The 21865-nt window shown below is 37.1% G+C and overlaps 1 protein-coding gene across 1 annotated transcript; it reads right to left on the reverse strand.

Annotated features, from left to right (window-relative positions):
- Positions 1-485: 485 nt before the first annotated feature.
- LOC136985617 (protein spitz-like) lies at positions 486-19998 on the reverse strand. Its single transcript, XM_067282935.1, has 7 exons — positions 19579-19998; positions 17573-17659; positions 5266-5437; positions 5113-5174; positions 4514-4619; positions 4305-4413; positions 486-3493 (listed from the first exon to the last, which is right to left on the reverse strand). The coding sequence occupies exons 1-7, from the start codon at positions 19724-19726 to the stop codon at positions 3434-3436; spliced, it is 744 nt and encodes a 247-aa protein (XP_067139036.1). The 5' UTR covers positions 19727-19998; the 3' UTR covers positions 486-3433.
- Between the last annotated feature and the right edge of the window lie 1867 nt (positions 19999-21865).

The raw sequence follows: 21865 nt of genomic DNA on the forward strand, positions 1-21865 counted from the left end.
TACATAGACTAGATGGAAATTCGGAGGTAAATATTCCCGTATTTTGTGTGTGGATTTTTTCTATGTGGATTCTTAATGCGTAAAAAATTTCGATTTTGAATCGCTCGGGGAAATTTTGATTTTCGAAATTCAAGGTGGGATTTCGATAGCTGTGGTTGGTGGAATTTGCAGTGATTTTTATTCAATATTCCGAGTAATTTTATAAGGGAATATTTGATTTGCGGATTTAAATCATATCGATTCATAGAAAATTCAAGTAAAATTAGAAAATCATTGATTTTCGGAGGGTCTTCACGTGTTTCAGTCAAATTATTTTGTTTAAGATATTTCACTTTGTAGAACTGAAACACGCAAAGATGCGCGCTGAAATAAATCTTGTTTTTGAATTTATTTTATTAAGAAATTTTCAACCGTTGTGGTCTACGGAATTTTTAATTCCCTAAACCAAATTATTCATATACATTTTTCAACATCTTTAACTTTATTCTAGTAAGAAACGATTATGACGATTTAGATTCATAATTCTAAGCACTTTTCGATAGAAATAGAAAAATCAAAACTATAAGTTTTCAATATGTGTTGGCGCTGGATGGTGAGAGCCAGTAATGAGGAGATAAGAGGGAAAATTGGGCAGGAACAATCAAAAAGCGAAGGAATAGTATAATTGGACAACTTTTGAGACATTTAAACGAGTGTTCCACACTTCTTGAAGGAAAAGCAGGAAGTGAAAAACCTAGAATTGATACTTGAATAACGTCAAGGAAAACGACAAGATCCTACGACACGATGGCTATGCGAAAGAAAGTGTTAGGAAAGTAAGACGCTGTTCACCAATCCATGGACTGAAATTTTAGAAAAGTAACATATTATCCACCAACCTGTAAGATGAGGGAGGAGAGAGAAATACAGGGACATTTTGAATCATTCTGTTTAAGAGTTTTACTCCATTTTAGTTCCGAAAACGTGCCACATCCGACGCACTCCACGGAATTCAATTGCAGAGAATTTGCACATTGCATTTGAATTGAAATTGAATGTGTAGAACGGTGTAGAAGGAATTTTAGTTAATGAATATAATTATTTAAAACTGTTGAATTACTTAAAGTATTTCGCTCATCCTTCCACTGATAGAAGAGATTCAAATCTGGAAAAGGTTGTGTGAAGTTTTGGGGGTAAGGGATTTCGAATCATGAATTAAAATCATGGAGTTGAAGGACGAACATAAATTTAAGATAATGAAATTAATTAAAACTTGCATCAAGTTAGCTTAATTACGAATTCGTCCTGGTTGTACAAAAAACGATTCAAAGAAAAACCCGGACGAAAGAGTAATTTACGCATCACTCGTTGACTATTTTTGAATATAAATGGCATTAAAAATCCACAAAGAAAATATCAATTAAATTTAATAACATCATAAAACCATAAATTCTTTCTATTAATTCATTAGATACATTTAACAACATCTTCAGACAGCATCTAGGATCTTAAACAAGTTTTTTTTAAGCATCAAGATGGGGAGCAGAAACAATAATTGGCTTTTCAGCAAAAAAAAATAAATAAAAAAATACCGGATATTTTTAAAATATACGACATGATTTGTTGACCAAAAAACAAAACAAAACAAACATAAAAGAGCATTAAATAGGAACTGGGTGGGCGAAGACGCATCTCAGAAGGTACTTTGCAAAGCGCTGGTACCATTTTACAGTATACAATACTGTATAAGACGGAATATATATATATTTTAAGTTATTCTATACAGAAGCACACGTAAACTATTTACATTAAAAAAATTATCTAAATTGCTGAGCCTCGAATAGTCCAAAGCCTTCCAGCAACTTTCACAATAAAAAATGAATCATGCACCACCCACCATGGCGCACCACAAAACTTTTTTATGAGTAGAACAAAAAAAATATTAAAATGTGTAAGAATAAAATGACTTTTTTGGTGCGTCATGATAGTTTTTCTTGATGGTTACATGAATAACAAACACTTGTATATAAATAAAGGACATCGACTACAAAGCAACATAAATAAGACGCAAAAAAAAAACTACCTCTCCCTGTACATTTTCTGTATAGCTTATGTACAGAAAGAGAAGGTGATCTAGGGCATACTTTAAAAAATTATTTTAATCGTTTGAAGCAAGTTTACTCGTTGAGGAGCGCATTCTACACGTAAAAAACCGAGACATTCTATGAGTAAACTGGCTCTTTAACTGGGTAATTTCAACTATATACAAGTATAAGTATGCGCCATTGGACGCACGACGAGTGCAAATTAATCAAAAAAATAATCCTAATAATAATAATAATAATAATAATTAATAATTAATAATAATAATATAATAATAATAATATAATAATAATAATAATTACTAATTATAATAATTATAAAATTAAGCTGAAATTGTTAAAATTATTTTAAAAAATTTCCGAGTGTTTTCTTCCTCCACTTCCTTTCTTGAAGCATCCATACTAGAAGGGACTCTGTTGGAAATCACAGAATCGGTTTTAGTATAGAAAATTATTGATTTTTTGGGAATGTGTACGCTAATTAGCCAACTGGAATTGTTTAATAAATATTAATTATGATTAATTTGTATAAATAACGATTAACAATTGAATCCTCTGAAATGCGCAAAGAGCGCTTCACGGTTTGGTTGTTACGAGCATGGGAATGTATAAACTGGTTTTTTTTAAAAGAATTTAGGCATTTTAGGGAATATCAAATCTCAACAAACGAGTAAAACAGAATATACAATATATTAAAAAGATATCTAGAGCACAAATTTAAAAAAAAAAGAGCCAAGATGGTTAATTTACATAGGAATGCTATAGTTCTCGTTTTCAATTTAATTTATGGAACAACTTTACCTGTTTATGTCGACTTGTCACTGACCTTAAGTTCTATCTATATACTGTATATATATTTATATATATAATAAAGTTTTAAAGCCGATGGAAAGAGGTAGTTTGACCAGAAAACATGGAATGAGAGAACTCGGAGGGTGCTAGTTCCCTTGACTCTCTGCTGGCTCTTGTTATTACTTTGTTTTTTATGTATGTATATATGATAGCAACACATTCAGAAAAATGTTCCTTCGGTGCACATTCCGTATAATAATAATAATAATAATAATTATAATAATAATAATAATAATAATAATATAAAATAATAATATATTTTTTTAGGTTTTTGGTCGTTCCTTCAGTTATTGGGCGACAAAGTCCTCCATTTTTGAAAATGGCTTATTTCCGAATTTAGACGACAGTTCGTAGAGTTCTTATTTACACTCCAAGCATCGTCTTTGTAGCCATTTTCACACTAATTAATGGTTGCTTTCACCCCTTTTCAAATTCATTTTCTCAGTAGATTTTCTCTTATATTATAATTTTTTGCTCCTCCTTCAATTTCTTCCACGTAATTAGGGTGTGGATATGGTTTGAATTCGTGTGTGACTCCCGCTGTAACCTGGATCCGGATCCTGAAAGAGAAAAGAAGTTTGTATAGAATTCTGGTGGGCGAACCTGTCATCGAAAAATTAAAAAAAGTTCTCGGTATTAAACTAAAACTTTCATATAAAGATTTTGGGGTAAGGAATTTTGTGATGTTTAATATAATTATATTTTAAAGCTGATTAAGCTGATATTAAACTAGTTAGGACAGCTTAAGTAACATTATTTATCTTCTAGGAGTTTGATTCGCGTAACAGCGATTGGATAGATAGAGAGGAAGAAAAAATCGAACAGGATTCTAACCCGGATATTCTTCAGCAAAAATTCTGCGCGCAGGTTCTTTCGTTTTATATACAGAAAAGGAATCGGAGTAGAAATATAAGAAACAAATCCGGGAGAAAATGTCCAAAAATATTCATAATAAATATGTATTTAATTCACAGGTGGCACTACGATCGTTCTAATTGCAGCGCAATCTGCAATTAACAACGCGGTGGCGCTGTTAGAGAAGACGCGCATATTTTGCATATCAGAGCGCCACCTAAGAAATGCTGAATATTCAAATATTTAACATTGGCATCAAATTTTTTGCGCTCTCTAATTAAGTATTCGGATCATGTTTTAGTGCTCAAAATGGGCGAAATTTAGTATTAAAATAGAGATAAAAGATACGATTCTTGCAAAGGGCAATGACGTCTTCAGGAAATAAACAAGTAAAGGCTTCACGCGCTATTGATATTTTTCAATCCTAGTATTAAAATAGTATATCCTATCGCATTCAGGGCATTTATCATTCTTCCTCCAGTTTAATTCACGGTCAAACGGATAGAAAATACTCACCAGTGTAACAGCGTGATGCCAACAAACGTCACGCAAAGTGTTTTGTGTAAGAAAGTACTTTCTGTGCGTGATAACCACCGGTGTTAACCGTTTAATTCGACCCCATCTCCTGTAAAAATAAAAAAAAAGGAATAATCAAAAATGCCGAATTAAATTTTATATTCGAATTCTTGATATTTAAAATATAACGTGTTTATATTAAGACTCACCTGACATAAATGTAGAAGGCTATAGAAATGACAAAAACCAATAAAATGGCGATGGCTGCTCCACTCGCTATACTTGCCTTCTCGATCATCACTCTTTCTCTGGCCGCTACATGAAAAAGCAGAGGAAAAGAGAAAAAAAAAATTAGAAGTCAAATACGTGATTGCACCTATCATTTATCATGGGCGACAGTAGCGCCCTTGTTACCCCTAGCGTGCTTCCGGTAGCAATTACCAAACCCATGCAGAATGTTTCGCGCTGATTTTTCTTTTTGCCTCTCTCTTTCCTGTTTAATTCAGTTCGCTTACGGTAACCCACCCAAACTTTATTTTTTTATAAATTAAACATTTGATTTAACCATTTAAACGCGTTCAGCTAATTAAATTAAATAGAATTAATTTTAAAAAAATAATAATTTTGCTTATACTAACACCAGATGGAGGCACTCATTATTAGAACATTTTTAAACACAAAAGATGCTTAAACGCCTTTTTTAAAATCAAAATTTAACCTTTTTTTTGCAAAAATTTATGAATTTTTCTTTATTTATTACTTGACAACTTTGGCATGCAAATTTTACGAGAAAGTATAATATACTTACGCAAGTACGAGCCATCTAAATCTTTAAACTCGCACCTCTGCCCCATATATCCATCCGCACATCTAGAAAAAAGTAATAATAATTATAATAAATTAAATGCATCTATAAAAACATCATACACAGTTGTTTGCAGCACATAATTTATATACTTACTCGCAATTATATAGAATGGAATCTCTTATTTTAACTGCGAAGCATGTTGCTCCGTTCAGGCAATACCATTTAGCGTATGCTTCTGGACATGCATATGTCTGGAAGGTAATATTTGGCCTCATAGTAGGTGATGGAGCTCGTGGCTTTGGTGTAGAACGAGAAGAACATGCTCCTGTAAAAGAATACAGCACTCTAATTATAATGCTCGCTTTAATTCGCCATTTTTGTTTTCTTTTTTTCAAAGATTTAACAGCACATAAACGACTGTTTTATATGTGTTTGTGTGCTTTACGCCAAAGTCGTAGAAGAGGGTGAAGAATGAAAGAAGTAATTCGAGCCCACCATTTTCGCGCTTCGGTTAACCTCATACGAAGTGCAGTAACACGATCGAAAACATCGTTTCTGTTAATATAAAAGTGTTACAATCGTTCTTGCAAACCCGGCAGGCTTTCGGATACCCTCTGAGGCCCCTCAGATCGTTTCTATCGTAACCAGGTGCAATTCTGCGAGGGACAGGTGGAAAGTAGATCCTAAGGCTCAACGTATCATATCAGAAAACTCGCTTTCTAATCATCAACCTCCCTAAATACCGCTAAACACGGTCTAATTAGTAAGTTTCCGAGGTTAGTGTTTCGTAAGGAATTTTTTTCTTTTTTATTTTCTTTTTCTTTTTGGTTCTTTTTATTTTTTAATTTTTGAGTGTAACAAAGTTAATTCGTAATTAAGATTTCATCGCTTGGCTCAACTGTTGGCGTAATTGTATTTCTACCAAGCGTTAAAGTTACATTCCGGAATTTCTTTTCCAACGTTTCATTAGTTGTTATTCCAACATCGTTACGAATCGTTAGTTTCAATTTATTACTGTCACTACGAAAATTTATGCCATTCTCTCTCACTCACTCTCTCGCGCGCTCCCGATTGAGGTTGTCCAGGTGGTACAACCCGCCAAAATAAAAAAATAAAATAAAATAAAAAAACTAAACTAAATGGGGAAAGCTTCACCAGAAATGTACAAAAATCCCTCCACTAAGCTATTTTTCTAGCTTGAATTCCGCTAAAAAAGAAAAGATTTGGCTACATTTTGGGCAGTGTTCCCTGCATAAATGGGAGGGGGATGCCTTTGAAGCACGAGCGAAGATAGAAAATACGTATCAGTTGTGCGGCGGCCTGTGAAGGTGAGTGACCAGTAAAACCAGTCCAGCGCAGCAAAATAAACGAAGAAGAGATACAAGAAACGAGTCGGGATCGTTTCGTCCTGTGCAATACTTCGAAATTAAATACTAAGTCTTATCCTGAATAGGAGCCAAACTGTTGTAAACGATTCGATATCCTTCTGTTTTCTGCGTGTTTCGCTTGGTTGGATGTTAATAAATAAGTTATAAAAGTTACGTATCGTTCGAGGAAATCGAACAGGAGTCTTTTTTAATCCCTCCTCCCTTTTTTTTTCTTATAATTTTTCTTTATTTTTCTGGTAAAAGAAAACATGTTTTAATACTATCTTTTATATAAGAGGAACAAAGGATCGATGACCTTCGAATCTTCTGTTGCGTAGAACATAACAAGGTGTGTTTCGCTCGTACGAATCTAGCTAGGAAGTTGTTAAGGAACGGACGAGAATTCGGATAAAATAAACAAAGCGCCCACATCACGTTTACAATTCGTCTCAAACTAATTCATTAAATTGGACGGAACCAACATGCCCATTAGACAAACATCCGCACGCTTAACATTAAAAAAAAAAAAAAAATTCAAGAAATCTGAAATATTTATTTAATAAATCTGTTGCAATTCTCAATAAAAGTTCGGCATTGTTTCTAGAAAAATAGCTTATAAAGTGTGTTTTTATTTATTTAGCTTTAACAATAAACTTGTGTACGTATAAATACTTAATGTACTTATTTGTTTACGTAAATATAAATACTGTACGTAAATACTGTAAACTGTTGCCAGTGTAACTGTGCTGTAAGTATAAATACTGTACTATAAATAAGTATTGTAAGTACTATAAGTGTAAGTATTCTATAAATAAGTACTAAAAGTGTAGGTATTGCAAGTGTGAATTGCAAGTACTTGTATGAAACAATAAAATACATTTTTTGTGTGCAGTGTTTTTAAAATACACACTTAACACTCTGTTTAAACTCATTTTTCTTAGTCATTAAGTTATTTTTATTTTCGTTTATTTTGAATTTTCTCTGCGTACGACGCAGAGAAAATTCGTTACGTTATTTTTTCCCGCATCCCCCCTCGTAAATAGCTAAATAATGTAAACAGACGTTAGAAACATTGTGATTTACGCTTTGTTGAACATTGATTAAGCATATTTTAATTAATTTTTAGTATTTTAAAGCCCTCCAACAAACATAATTTTCGCTTGTTTAGGCATAAAGGAAAATAAAGATAAAATCTAATATATAATTTAGTATTTTATGATATTAATACTTAAATTTATAGCTACAAATTATTGTTTTCTATTCAAAAAAGACAATGTAATGGGTCATTTTTTAAAGATTATGCCTTAATAGCTCTGTAATCTGTACATCAATGGGCCGAACTTCAATGGACCATTACTGTATGCCATTATCATCCTACGCCATTCTTACCATAAGTTACATCATTGCTTACTTAAATATTTTTTTTGTTTTGCAATTAATCATCCATACATTGATAGCTCCTTATACAATTTTCTTCAAGTACTTCGCTCATTGTAATAGTTCAATGTGCATATAAGGCCCTTCGAGAAGAGTCCGGATCTGCACATTAGGCTAACTAAATAAGCTACGGCTTAGGGCCTCCCGTTAAGAGTCTAGAGCTTAGAGCCTTATATTTCTACACTATTATTTAGTGAAGGGGAAGGGCCTGTTATATGCTATAGCTTAGGACATAACAAGTCTCTCTGAGTTCGTGTTTACCCCATTTTTATATGTTAGAAACCTTCTAGGTTCACCGTACTATCATCCCCTTACGATTATCATTTTGCGCGTATTTCAACTGCAATTAAGATGCAAATAAACTGTATACACGGATTATTAAGTTAATAAAACTATTAATTCACTTTTTTTAACGCTTTAGTAGCCCATTTTTCCGTATTTTTTAATTAAATTCTCGTAGCTTCCTGTACACTTTTCCTGCTAAGTTTCCTCGCTTTAAAGTTATAATTTACCACTTACGTGTTCAAATTATATTTGTACTGCTGTATAAATTCCTATATTTGCACGGAATTTTATATCCTGTATCACAGTAAATAAATTATGCAATAATTGTAAACCTTGTGCAACCTAGAGTAATGAATAGAAGTAACGGAATTTCCTATTCTACGAACTAAAAACAAAGTTACCACTTAAAGGAAAAGCCCTCGATTAATATTGAAGTACCGCAGGAACCCCTCCCTTTTCTAAAAAAAGAAAAGTCGTGGGGGAAGAAAAGAAAAAGAAAAAAATATTTTACTATTTTCGGTACGTCACTTCCGGTATCAATGAACGACGATCTCCTTTGAATATTTTTAGTATTATAACTAAACATTAGTCACGAAAATCCTTTTGGGAATCGCTACAAGCATCGAAAGAATTTCAAAATCCTGTATCTTTATACCATTTTAAATTAGGTTATCGTGACGTACTTTATTGAAGTTTTTAGATCAAAATATTATTATATCGACGAATTTTTAAGTATTTCGATGTAATTTACTACCCCCAATTGCTTAATCATTAAAATCTTCAGTTTTACTTGCGAGATTTTAAAAGTTTTCGACTTTTAAGAGTTGCACGCGATATAAATAGCTGTATCTAAAACATGTATTTATAGTTTAAAAAAAAAAAAAAAAAAAAAGGATTCGGCGTAAAGTGACCTCCGAAAAGTGGACCTCACAAGAAGACCCGCAGGTTTTTCCACCCCTCTTGTTACACCTCCCAAACAAAGAATCCCGCTACACCCCGCAAAATATTCGAAATGTCTCAAAAAAACATCGTCCCCCCGATATCATGAGGGATGATAAACAACAAAACCGGGTATAACAACAGATCTAGACAAACAAACAAAGCTCAATTTTCCGTTACGTTCTAAGTTGGGTGGCACATCTCGATCGGATGACGTCAGCTAGTGGGGGAAGTGTCGTGGGCACGTTTACTCAATTTAGTCTCGTGCACGCCTGTCTTCCCCTTTCTTACCCCGCTGCCGCCACCGTACTAGCACTAATGACTGCATCCTCCCTACTCATTGCTAGGCCGCCGACGGTCCACTGAGTTGAAAAAGTATCGAGCGGTGAGTAGCAAAAAAAAACAGAAAAAAAAATTCGTTCGCATCCCCTAATTTACCAATAATCACCACTTGTGACTATTTGAGCCCTTTCGTGTATAATCGGTTTCAGTAGTGTACTACCTCCTTCACAGCCCTTTTTCCTGCCATTTTTTTTATCTTTTACCTGATGCTATTAAAGTAATAAAGCTATTCGCGTGCTATTATAGCATTTGGCAGCGTGGTAAGCTTGTGTCGTATCAGATTGCTTTGTTGGTATACAGTTACAGTCGAGCCGGTATGGTTGATACACCCGTGTACTAATTACTACAGTAGCGTATTATAACGCGTTTATTCCTATAGTAGTACGCTATAAAAATGATACATCACCTCGAGATAATGTACCATTAAAATAACGAAATTATAGTTTGTAACTTGTATATTATAGAGCATATTTGAAAAGCAATAATTGTCTTTTTTTTTAAACAATATTTTCCGTGTGTCAACTAAAGTCTGTTATTATAGTAGCGTTTTTACCACCGCCAGTCCCAATAAATGCGTAACATATTAAGCAGTTTATTTCTTTTCTTTTTTTATTGCTAAATTTCTTGATTTTTCTTCCTCCCCGATTTTACTGAAATTTAAAAATTTTTCGCTCTCTGGAAATTAAAATTGTGATTTTCGACAATAAATTTCCAGCAGTGTTAAGTAAGTTGTATATTTCGTTTATATCCTAGAAGTTTTATTGTATTGTTAATTATCGTGATTCTTCTAGAAAAACTGTAAATTTCAACAATACATTTTCTGTAATTGTTACGTAGTTTTCTAAAGCGTACTCTATAAATTGTAAATTTCAAAAATTGATATTCTAGCATTGTCCATTACCAAGCTTTTTCTAGAAAACTTTTAACTTTCAAGAATGAATTCATTCGTATTATTAAATTTATCAGTTTTCTAGAAATTGTATATTTCACAAACGTACCAGAAAGTCGTAAATTTCAACAATTAACTTCTTGACATCCTATTATCTAGAATATATTTCAGTTTTTCTAGAATTTATACTATTTTAACAATTGAATTTCTTGCACAATTAATTTTATTATTTTTTAGAAGTGTTTTAACAGTCTTTTTACGTTGTTAAATTTTACATTTTTGTTAAATAAGTGTTACATTTCTGTATATAATTATCATCTGTTAGATTTTATAAGTGTTTTTTTTTGTTTTTTCCTCACGACTAGGTGCATTAATGGACACAAGGCATTCTTACATCATCTTTATTGTTATATGTTTTTTTAAATTTAGATGCACAGACTTAGAGCCGAAAGTTATGGACTGTACTTACTGATATTGAATGCATGCACAATACGTTTGATATAGCAATAAGTAGAATCTTCGAGTTACAATAGTGCAACTATAGTACGTAATATTTAGACATATAATCATTGTGATAGCTATAATAAACACCTACGCTTAACACAGGTTCGAACGATACAAAGAAATATATCCTACGAAACCGGAACCGTTTTAGTAAATGCTATAAAAATAATCACTAAGGAACGATTTACTATCTAAATGTTAAATCTTCGCGCCTATTATATACATCTAGGTTACGTTATAATGGTGTTTATCCGACAAAGAAACAGAAACAAATATCAGAGTTGGAGATAAACATCGATACAAGCAACGTGTCCTTGTCTCCTTCCCTCAACACAGTTCCTTAATAGCTTACAAATGCAACAATAGAAGACCCGACGTACGAGGTTTGAAAGCTTCGCAATTAACATAATAAGGAACAATAAAACAATCGAGAACAAGTAAGGTTAAGTGCATCCTTGGGTGCCGAGTGTACATTTCCTTGTTTCGTTTCGAAGAGTTGAAAGTATACAGTCGGCTCTTAATTAATGCCGAACTCTAGTTACGTCGGGTTTTGGAGGTGGCAACATTGCTGGGGGACGTTTATCACAGTCTACACAATAGGTAACCTAACTAGACTTACCTGTCAGTGGGGTCGGGGACTCGTGGGTGGGGGGAAAAATGGGCCTTTTGTGGATCGGAAAATGCATTCGCCGCTGCCATTTTTACTGCGCCCCGTGCCATCTGTTGGTATTTGGATAAACACGGAGATGGGGGAACCCAGACGGGGATTCAAGCCGCATTATAACACCCACGCGCGGCAGCTGCCCTTTTGCATCTGGAAGGCCGCGTTATATAAAATAACTAGCATTTTTGTTACGTCGGCGACTAGACACGGGACTAAAACCACCCCCTCATTTTAAAGGATAGATAAGGAAGAAGGGAGGAGAGAAAAGACCCGGCCGAAGAAAGAGCCTTGGGCCAGCTGGTAGCGGGGTCTTTGACGCAGAACAACAATTCTTAGCACGCGTGCACCCTGTAAACCTGTAACGAACTGCACTCCACTCTCACCTGCACCGACGCGGTTGTCACACTGATAAACACTGTCAACGAGCAGATAGCGCGACAAAAATACTTTTACGATAACAATTTTAAAGTCAGAAACTATTACTTGTTAAGAATTAAGAATATTTAATTACACAAACAACGATACAATTAACAAAAGAGTATTGTGATGCTGCACAGTAAGGCAATTGTTTGGTGTGAAAGGATATACTGTTTTAAGTGAGATTCGAACCCAGTGCTGTATCTAACAAACTTTCTAGACAATGCCAAGTCTTCTAAGAGGAAGAACCCTCATTCAATTAGTTATAGTTACTGTAAAATTCACTTTAGACCTCTTGTTCGGTCGTATAAACGATTATCTGTTCGATCAAAATTGTGTTATCCCTTTTATATCCTATTGTAAGGGGTATAGCTAGTCGCGTAGCGAACATGTAGACGATTTCGTGGAGCTACCGAAACCACTCCTTTGTTTGTTATCTGATTAATTGGGATAAATGAAGATAATCTAGACCTCTTATCTCTTCCACCAAGTCTATAATCATCCTCTAACTAATGCATTAACAACAAAGAGCGACTACATAAACACACAGGCCCAAGGCGTCACTTTTATTGGGTCACATTAAAAATCAGCGAGAGTTCTCATTCTTGATTAGTCCTATCTACCGTTAGATAACGATAAAGATCTGAATTATAGTTTTTTGTTTTAGAGGGCACATTTTTAAGGGGGTCGTCTTCTCCGCCCATCACCCCTTCTTGCAATTAAGAAGTCCATGACTAGGGTGTAAGATTTCTCGTAAAATTCCTTATTGTGTGAAAAACCAAGGTAGAGAGCTGGTTGTACGGTAGCAAGGTTTAACAATCGCTAGAAAGCAATAACTTCCATTAACAATTACTAAAATATCAGTGATTTGTCTAAATAGAGCGATTTTTGAGCTTCTATACCCGAAATTCTTACTATTAGACGGGTGGTTGTACTTATTCATTATCGGGTTATAGGTCAAAAAATATATATAAAGAGAAGAAAACTTTCATTATGGAGATTTTCTTGTAATTAAGAATTATCCTTGACTAGAAGTATAGGATTTCTCATAAATTTTCCTTATTGTGTGACGAAAGAAGTTTCGTGATAGAAGGACGGTTGTAACAGTTTTAAAGCTCGTTACAACCGACCCGACATAACCGCATAACACTAACAAAAAACCAATAACACGCATTAACAATCACTAAAACTCAATAACAATTCGTCAAATTCGATGACTCTAAGCATAAAAAGCAATTAATAAAAGCTGTAACAATCAGCCACCCCCGTATACTTTCCATTCGAGTCTCATAAATTTGTGCTTCGTAAACAGGAATGAGTAAGCTAAAAAGTAGCGCACGAACAAAGGATATCCTGAGGATTACTTAGTGTGAAACAGAGGATTTTTATGCGGTTTAGACGTAGGTGTTTGGATTAGAATTTCATTCTCTCTTTTCACAGTTGTTATCAAATTTTAACATTTTACTTCGATTTAAACTTCTATAGAAACTGTGTAGTAGGAAAGTCTAGAATTCAGAAGCAGAAACTTTATATACAAATACTTGACTTTCTTTTTCTGAGAGATTACTACGCAACTAGTTTAGATATTATTCATTTATTTAATGTTAATCACGTCACAAATCTAGACAATGACTTAAATAGTTTACTCAGAGGAAATTCGAGTAATTCCAGTGTGACTTATTGAGGAATTTATTCAGAGAAACTTCAATTGTAATCTTCTATTCAAACACTTATTTGGAATAGTTTTGTTTATAATCCCAATTAAGGATAAATATTAGATAAACCGCGAGAAATCCTGGTGTGATTATGTCTATAAAGGCATTATTAAATAGTTCGTCTGAATTACCACTTCTAGAATTAAAAATTCTAGACTAGAGAAGACTGAGAAGCAGTCTTCTAGATTCTAGAGACTGCTTCTCAGTCTCTAGAATCTTTGACAAACTAGAATTAAATATTCTATAGCTGTCAAAATTACTAATGTTCGCTAAAATTCAAGAAACTCTATCTTATATCTAGAATTTTTAATAGTCTTTACAATTTTAGAGATATATTCTAGACTTCTAGAGATCCCTTCAAAATTGGTAATTTAAATCATGTAAATTATTTAATATCGATTTTTTAAGCCTCAAAATTAATTATATTTAGTGGCAAGAAATCCTGAAATTCTAGCGATCCAGTTGTAGAAAATCCAGTTCTAGAAATCCTTCAAAGTGGTTATTTAGAGTAACTGAAATCCTGGCGATTTTTAATGCCAAAATATTAGCCCACCAGTGCAGGAATTTCCGTAGAAACTATCGAATTTCGACACTAGAAAATTCTAATCATATGAAAATTCGACCCCCCCTTCTAAAGCCTATCGATTAACTAATTTTAGAGCTACGTCTAGACATTTTCAGGGGGGTATTCCTCGTATCTAGGTCAATTTACGTGAGGATTTCGATTAATTTTAATTAGAGAACGAGGGTCCCCTAGCAAAATCTCCTTATTTTATCGAGTGTGTAGGTATTTTCAATATTAGTTTCCTGCATAATTGCCGCACGAAGACTGATCTCCATAAACTGAACACACAGGGTCGCAACTTCCTTTCTACAAAAAAAAGTGGAGGGATAGTACAAATCCGAGGTCAATCTATATATAGTGCGGCACGCGTTCGGCAGCCGGTCTGTGTGTATGTGTGTGTGTATGTGTGTGTGAGTGAGGAGGGGAAGTGCGGGGGAAAGGAAACCTGAGATGAAGGGGACACTCTGAATGAAAAGTCTGCTACGAGCATCTGGCGTGATCTCCCCTTGGTCCCTCAGTCAGCTGGTTAGCTGAAGGGAAAGCAAAGATGTCAACACGCTGCGGTTCGCAAATCCAGACGCTCGTAACATTGATCCAGTGTTGCCATCCCCGTCCGAGTTGGGTTTCTTGTTTTTGTTGGGTTAATGGGGGGCTTTTGTCTTTGGTTAGAAGAGGCAGGGCCCGCGGGTCGCGCGTCTTTTGTTAGCTAGACAACTCAACTCACCTTATGCCAATAGAGATAGCTCCACGGTGGCGTCTGTTCTCGACTTAGGGGAAGTGAGGGGGTTAAGGGCAAGCTGAAGGGAACAGACAATAGAAGTAGAGGAACAGCACGTGCTGTGCACGCGCAGCATATGTCGTGAAATGTGCGAAGGTGACCTCGGGGCGGAAGGCATGCCTGACGTCGATCGGGAGGCCCTGAGCGCGTGCGAGAGGAAATCCCTAGGGGCACAGGAGGGAGCTTGCGTCTGCTTTCCCGATACGCCTCCGGATATGAAGTCTTCGGTAGCGACTTGACCTTAAATTCGAACCTGTGCCCTCCCGAATGGCAAGCGTTCACCGAGCTCGTCTGGCGTAACTTTTCCATTTCAATAAAGTCGTGAAAAATGCCCAAACATACAACGAATCCGCAACCCTTTCGAAGGGTAGCGACTATATCGTTCGCTTCTATAAAGGTGAAAGGTCAGTTTAAGGGTGCCGATCAAGCCTCCCATTGTTCCAAAAAACAGAAGTGCCACCGCCAAACTGACCCAAGTTGCGGTGAACGATCTAATGGGAAGTAATTCCACCAATTACATTAGCAGTAACGACATGTAGTGAGTCTTTCTCCCCCGCCCAATGCCCGACCCGCTGGGGGGAATCGAAAGGGGGAGACGGGATAAGCACGAACGAAAAAAGCTCAGGCAACTAGCCATCTGCTACGCCATGCCTGGCTCACCTTTCTACAAACGCGTGGCACCGGTGGGGGTTCTCATACTTCCCCTTCCCCCGGGTATACAAAAGCCCAGGAAACAACACCGGTCTGGAGAAGGGAAAAAAAGAGAAGAGGAGAGAAAAAAAGCCCCCGTGCCTACCTTCTACCTTCAATTAATCCTTTGTGACTAGAGGAGAGGAGAACACGTGGTACCTTCGTGTGGCAGAATTTAAGTAAGAAAATGGGGTAAAGGTGTAAGCCCTTTAGAAAAAAAAAGTGGAAGTTGTGTTGTGTTGAGGATACGCAGCCAGTCCAGACATGCAAAGCTAGGCCGCCTGCTCTGCACGTGTGTAGAAACGGCTGACTGATTGTAGATTCTGTTCCGGTAGACTGCAGTTGACCCCCCTCTTTTCTTTTCTTTTCTTGTTGTTTTTTATTCTTTCCACAGTTTTTAAAAGAGTTTACATCAGCGAAAACATCGAAATTTTGACGGGAAAAAATTTTCTTCAATATACTTTTATCTATGTTAATTGTTATATGTCTATTAATAGCCTATAGGCTGATGTAACGATCGGAAAAATTGGGTTATTAGAGGTTATGGCCAGAGGCTTGGTGCAATTTACGATTTTCTGATAGCCTTAAGTCGCTTGTATGGATTTTAAATGGCGTAATTAAAACCTTTATGAAATTATTACTATGCTAGAAGGCTTCTAGAAAAGTTAATATTTCTGGAATATATATACCATAACAATAGTCTTATCAATATTCTAGGACTGGACAGCAGGGCCGGATTTACATATGGGCATTTGGGGCCGGTGCCCAGGGCCTCCACAAAACTATGTAACTATGTTTAAACATAATTTTTTTTTTCTATTACCGCGACAGCCTAGTGTGTCCTAATCATGAGGGCCACAGGCAGAGAAAACCGAACCCGGGAAAAAACTTATGAAACAGGAAAATTTCGGGAAAAAATTTTACATAGGTATTTTTCAATTAAATTAAAATAATTAGTTTTACACAATAAAATATATGTATGTTTACAATAACCTTATTTTTAAATGAAATTTACAACTTCCTAGTTGAAATCTAGTTGAAAGTACAGTATTTTGTGTAAATTTTCTAAATCATCAAATTTGCCTACTCTTAAAGGGGGGCCCTCACCGTATTTGTGCCCACGAGCTTCTGATTGTTAAATCCGGCCCTGACTGGACACAACCTGTAGGAAATGCTTTCAAACCTATAAAAACTTCTAGAAAAATTAATTTCTCCAGAAGACCAGAGAATATAAATAAATTTAGAATATCAATGATCAAGAGCATAAAATATATCGATTGGACGAATTATTCTGCGATATTTATTAATTTCTAGTTGTAGGTAATGCCGATTTAGGAGAATTCTAAGACTTCTTGAAAAAATATTTCTAGAATATTTGTAACATATTATAGATTATTTTAGTGCAGCTTTAGGTATTACTGAATATTTAATATACCACTATTTAGAAATCTTAAACTCCTAGAAAAAAAAACGCTCTTGAAGCTTCTAGGAAAAAAACAAACAGGAAAATCTGGAACTATGGAGTATAAACGTTCTTATTATTCAGTTTTCTCCTTTTTGCCAACCATTCTTCAATAATTTGCAAATTTTAACGCAGAAAATATGTTAAATCTTAGCAAATCTGCAATTGGCTTCTAGATAAGAAAATAATTCTAGAATATTTATGACACATGGAGGCTTTTTTAACTCAAGCAGATTTAAACTATGAATAGTTACGCGCAGTAAACACGTTCAAGCTCAGAATTTTTCTAGAGAGTATCCAGAAGGTGTCAGGTATGAAAAGTTGCACGTGAAAGATGAATACGATTACAGTATTTACTATTTTTATTTTTTTATTTTTCCGAAAGAGGGTAAAAAAACGGACTCACCTGTAAACCTGAAAAGAAGAGACGTTAGAAGAACCAATAGGAGGACTGGATGACACATTGGGCTGGTCCTCTGGAGCCACCCTGGGCCTAGAAAATACAACAGTACTTGTAATTAATTTTTCCATATTAGGTGATACACCGCTATCAAAATTATAGTCTAGTGTCGGAGACGTGCTAGTTTTATTCCTACAGCGGCATACATTATCCCCTCTAGAAACAAGCTGTTAAACAAATACCTCATGCTTATATATTACTGTAACATATTGGATGTAGTAAAGCGTACACGAACTCTACACAATCGGACCCTACCTCATAATAGGGAGAAGGGTGGCCAAGGCAAAGGGCCACTCAGTATAAGGGGCAATAAAGATGAGAGACGAGACACTAATCGCTTGGGTTGAATGTTACTTCACTTATACCGTACTCGTGCTATTACAGCAATATAGGGCTTTATCCGTTTGCAGAAACACGTGAACTTTATATCGCACGTTTACGCGTTTCAGAAGTGTTCCCCCGACGCCAGCTGCCTAGGCGCCACGTGCCAGATTAAGAGTAGATAATCTGTCACGTGGCATGTTAATCTCTAGCCCCCCTGGTAAACTCGGTACGTCTCGATTGGAGTATCGAGAGGGGGAAGGCTATCGAAAAGAGCAGCACACTCGGACTGAGTAATGTTTATGTAAATAATAGAGGATTTCGTAATGTGCATTTCCGTATTGGGACGGCTTCAGAGGACACCGAAGCGCTTTATAATCGAAACTGATTAAATTTAGCGAGAGAACGAACACGCTATCGCTTTATCGAAATTGATTACGAGTCAATAGACTTTAGTGAAACGGACAGACCGACCTAGTTAACCCATCAGCACTTTTTTGTTGTCGAAACAGATTTATGTGAAATGGAGCGTTTTAGAATAATAATAGGCATTTAACTAAGGGGCGGATGTAGCTAACACACTAGCTTTTTATTGTAGCATTAATTAAACTCATTGGTTTCTAGATATTTGCGGGCCTGCGGAGTACAGACACACAGAAGGGCTTCGGTTTCCCCGACTGACCTATTATTAACCGGAGTAGAAATAGGTCAAAAACGAAAACGGGCTGGATAAACGAGTGTGGGAGGGTCTAAAACGTCCCGGGACGCGCAAAATTCTTTCTTTTTTAGTAGGAACTAGATCCTCTTACCACGCCCCAACAGGAACGCCCTGTCGGAAGGGACCAAAGTCCCAGCATCTATTTCGAGAATGGAGCTCCGGGAATGTGCGGGGTGGAGTAGCCAGCAGCCACAGCACCCTAGATCCCGGATGTATCCCGCGGCCACCTGGCTCGGCTGCTGCACATTTAGTTAGACATTTGCAGCCGCCTTTGCTTTGCTCTCCTTTACCCCCGATTCGGATAAAGTTGGAGGACGTTAAGAGCCATTGCTCTAGCGATTTTTTTCCTTTTCTGTCTCTCCCCCTTCTTATGTTAATTAACTGTCACGACGATTTAAAAAAAGCACATCGTTAACCATTCCTTCACGTTCAGCGATTTTATATGGGGTGGAGCAGAAAAGGCTTAATGGTCTAGAAACTACTAAGAATTTTGGGGTCGAAAATCGAAATTTTCGACGGGGCCACCCACGAGGAATGCTCTGTAAAGCGTTTCGATGCGATAGATTAGAGAATTGGAGCGCCGGAACGGGTTATGTTTAGCAACCGGGGGTTGAGAAAAGCGACCGAGTTATCGTCTGATCCGTCCGTTTACACTTCCGCCTCCGCAGGAAAAAATAAAAATATAATCATTTCAATAATAATATGAAAAAATAATAATAATAATGCCGGGAGTGGAGAGTGAACATTGGAAATCCGGACGAAATGCTTGACGTCACAGTATGTTAACCCTTTGCCTGACATATCTTGGATGGGAGCCAAGACCTTGAGGGATATTGTTTGCAGACTGCAACCTGGTCCCAACATGTCTGCGACGAGGTAGATGTGTAGAGTAGGCCCGCGGGCCCGCACTTACCTGAAAGAACGCCGGCTAGACCCGTGCGAATTCTGGATAAGCGATGAGCGAAAATAGTCCTCTGATCGCACAATAATTGGACGTGATCAACACACACGTACGTCCTGACTTGGGGGCTGCAGCCCCATCTCAGCCACTGGCGGACCATGGGTGTCGAACTGCTGCACACACACACACACACTGAACACAACACGACCTCTTCGTGGGCTTGACTGAAGCCGACTGTTACGCTCGGCTCGGGGGGTGCTGTAGTAGCTCCGGTATGGTCTATGTATAGCGGAGGGGTGAGGCGGAGAGGGGGAAGGACACGCAGCCAGGTGGAGACTTTACCTTTCGCAAATTGCGCTTAATTTATCCTCACACCTGTCCCTCTACCTCTTCCATACCTGGCCCCATCGTCTTAGATGCGCATCAAGGTCAAGCAGGGATGACAAGTCAGCTGGTGCGACGTCACGGCACGTGTCGGCATCTACAGTGTTGCCACTGCCTATAGGCTGTTTCTATCGAGTGTTGCGCCGCACGGGGCCCGGAAGATGGCGGGGGAGAAGGCCATCTCGTGGGAGGGTGGTGATAGGTTTTTTTTTTGTTATGCCGGGGATCCCCTGATGGTGCGGCACTTGAAAGTGAATTAACTGTCGATGGCTGTAAGGCAAGCTACACTCTGAGCCAACTTTATGTAATAAAATGGAAGTTTTTTCGAAGGGTTAAGAGGTCAAACACCTGTGTGAGATTTTCCAGCTTGTGTAGAGTACGGTATTTAGAAATCTTCGAAACGGGTCAGAGTGGAAAGGGTTAAGTTGTTCTGTGGGAAAGACTACTTCTACGAGACCAACTTAACGGGTGAAAATCGCTTTAATCTATGTTCACGAAGTCTCGCGGCTTCGAAAGGATTGCATAATCTTTTATAGAGCAATGTCGGTGACGTAGTGATATCAGAACTCATTCAGAAGGACATAAAGAAGGCTAGTCCGGGGTGTAACTTGTTCTGAATCACCTGGAATGTTCATAGATGCATAAGAGGCCTACCACACACGACAAACGACAGGTCACCAGCCAGGTATGTGCTGGTAGAAGGTAATGAATTCCCGTCGGCAACCTCATTTTACCGTCGGATCATTGCCTGATCACGTCTGTGCGCGAGGGAGTGTGGCATTTCTCCTCTTCTACTCGTAGGCTAAGCGCCGGTGACGTCACGGGTTGCAGATGAGAAGATAATAATTAAGCCGTGACGTCAGGCAGGCCGAGTCGGGGATGATCCGCTCCTCCCCTCTTCCCAGATGCTTCCACTCGCGCTGTGTTCGTGGCACGTGTTGTCACGTGTTTCGGCACGCGACGATGGCGTCATTTCCGGTTTAGGGGGCCGTTTCCCCAACTTCTGTCTAGACTAGGGTCTGTTACGGTCTGTTTCCGGTGTTCATTTTCGTTGTTCTGTAAGGAAAAAGATTTTTCTGCGATTTGTTCCTGGCTGCTCGGCGGGTTTGATCTTTTCTCAGATTGAAAAAAAAATCCTTCTTTACGTTGACGTTTCCGGTTCAGGACTGCACCTTTCACTTCCCAAATATACTTGATAACTGTCGCGTGATGGGCTCAGTATCGGGAGCGATTCATATCTGTCACATGTTTAATTTACGAAGACGCTTCTAACTTAACAAATGTGTGCTTCATTTAGATCAACCCCTAAAAAAAACCCCTTATAAGGGCTCATTTTCTTCACACTTAACCACAGAAAATAATTAAAATCGATGATTTAATCATTTTTTAACGCGTCGAGCGGAGGTGTCGAACTTCCAACCCTTTGCTCTCCGGGCTGCGACATCACACTTTATCTCAGCGGATACAATTTAGATTAACGATATTAAACAGACTGTTTCCATGCGGGCCTTTTCTTCTGCCAAAATTTTGCCTTTTTTCCAAAAGTAATAAATAAATGTCGTCCTTTCACAGTCTCGATGTATAAGTGCAGCTGCTGAAGTGTAGGGAGGTTTATTCCTCGTTCTCTGTTTAGACCCCCTATTTCCGTTATCATTTAGTCATGTGATTTTCTTAACATAGAAATGGGACATTCTACCCCAATAACAACCGACTGAGGGGGATCCTGTACATGATTAATTCGACATTGCTATAGTAGTAGTCACGCAATCTACATGACCGAATCAACTTCTATATCGGTTAAATCATGTTTAATTAAGTTACACAAAGATCCCAGATGATCCTAGGATCATGAATAATTAATAAAGATTTACCCAAGAAAATCCCAGAAAATGTGGCCAAAAACGTGAATTTAAAA

Source organism: Centruroides vittatus, unplaced genomic scaffold, assembly GCF_030686945.1.
Source record: "Centruroides vittatus isolate TY-2023 unplaced genomic scaffold, ASM3068694v2 contig_974, whole genome shotgun sequence".
Classification (NCBI taxonomy): domain Eukaryota; kingdom Metazoa; phylum Arthropoda; class Arachnida; order Scorpiones; family Buthidae; genus Centruroides; species Centruroides vittatus.

Coding starts and splice junctions, on each gene's coding strand:
- LOC136985617 (XM_067282935.1), bottom strand. CDS start 19,726: ATGGTCCGCCAGTGGCTGAGATGGGGCTGCAGCCCCCAAGTCAGGACG. Junction 4,414..4,513: donor GCCTTCTACATTTATGTCAG/GTGAGTCTTAAT, acceptor TTATTTTTACAG/GAGATGGGGTCGAATTAAAC. Junction 3,494..4,304: donor GGCATCACGCTGTTACACTG/GTGAGTATTTTC, acceptor TTTCTCTTTCAG/GATCCGGATCCAGGTTACAG.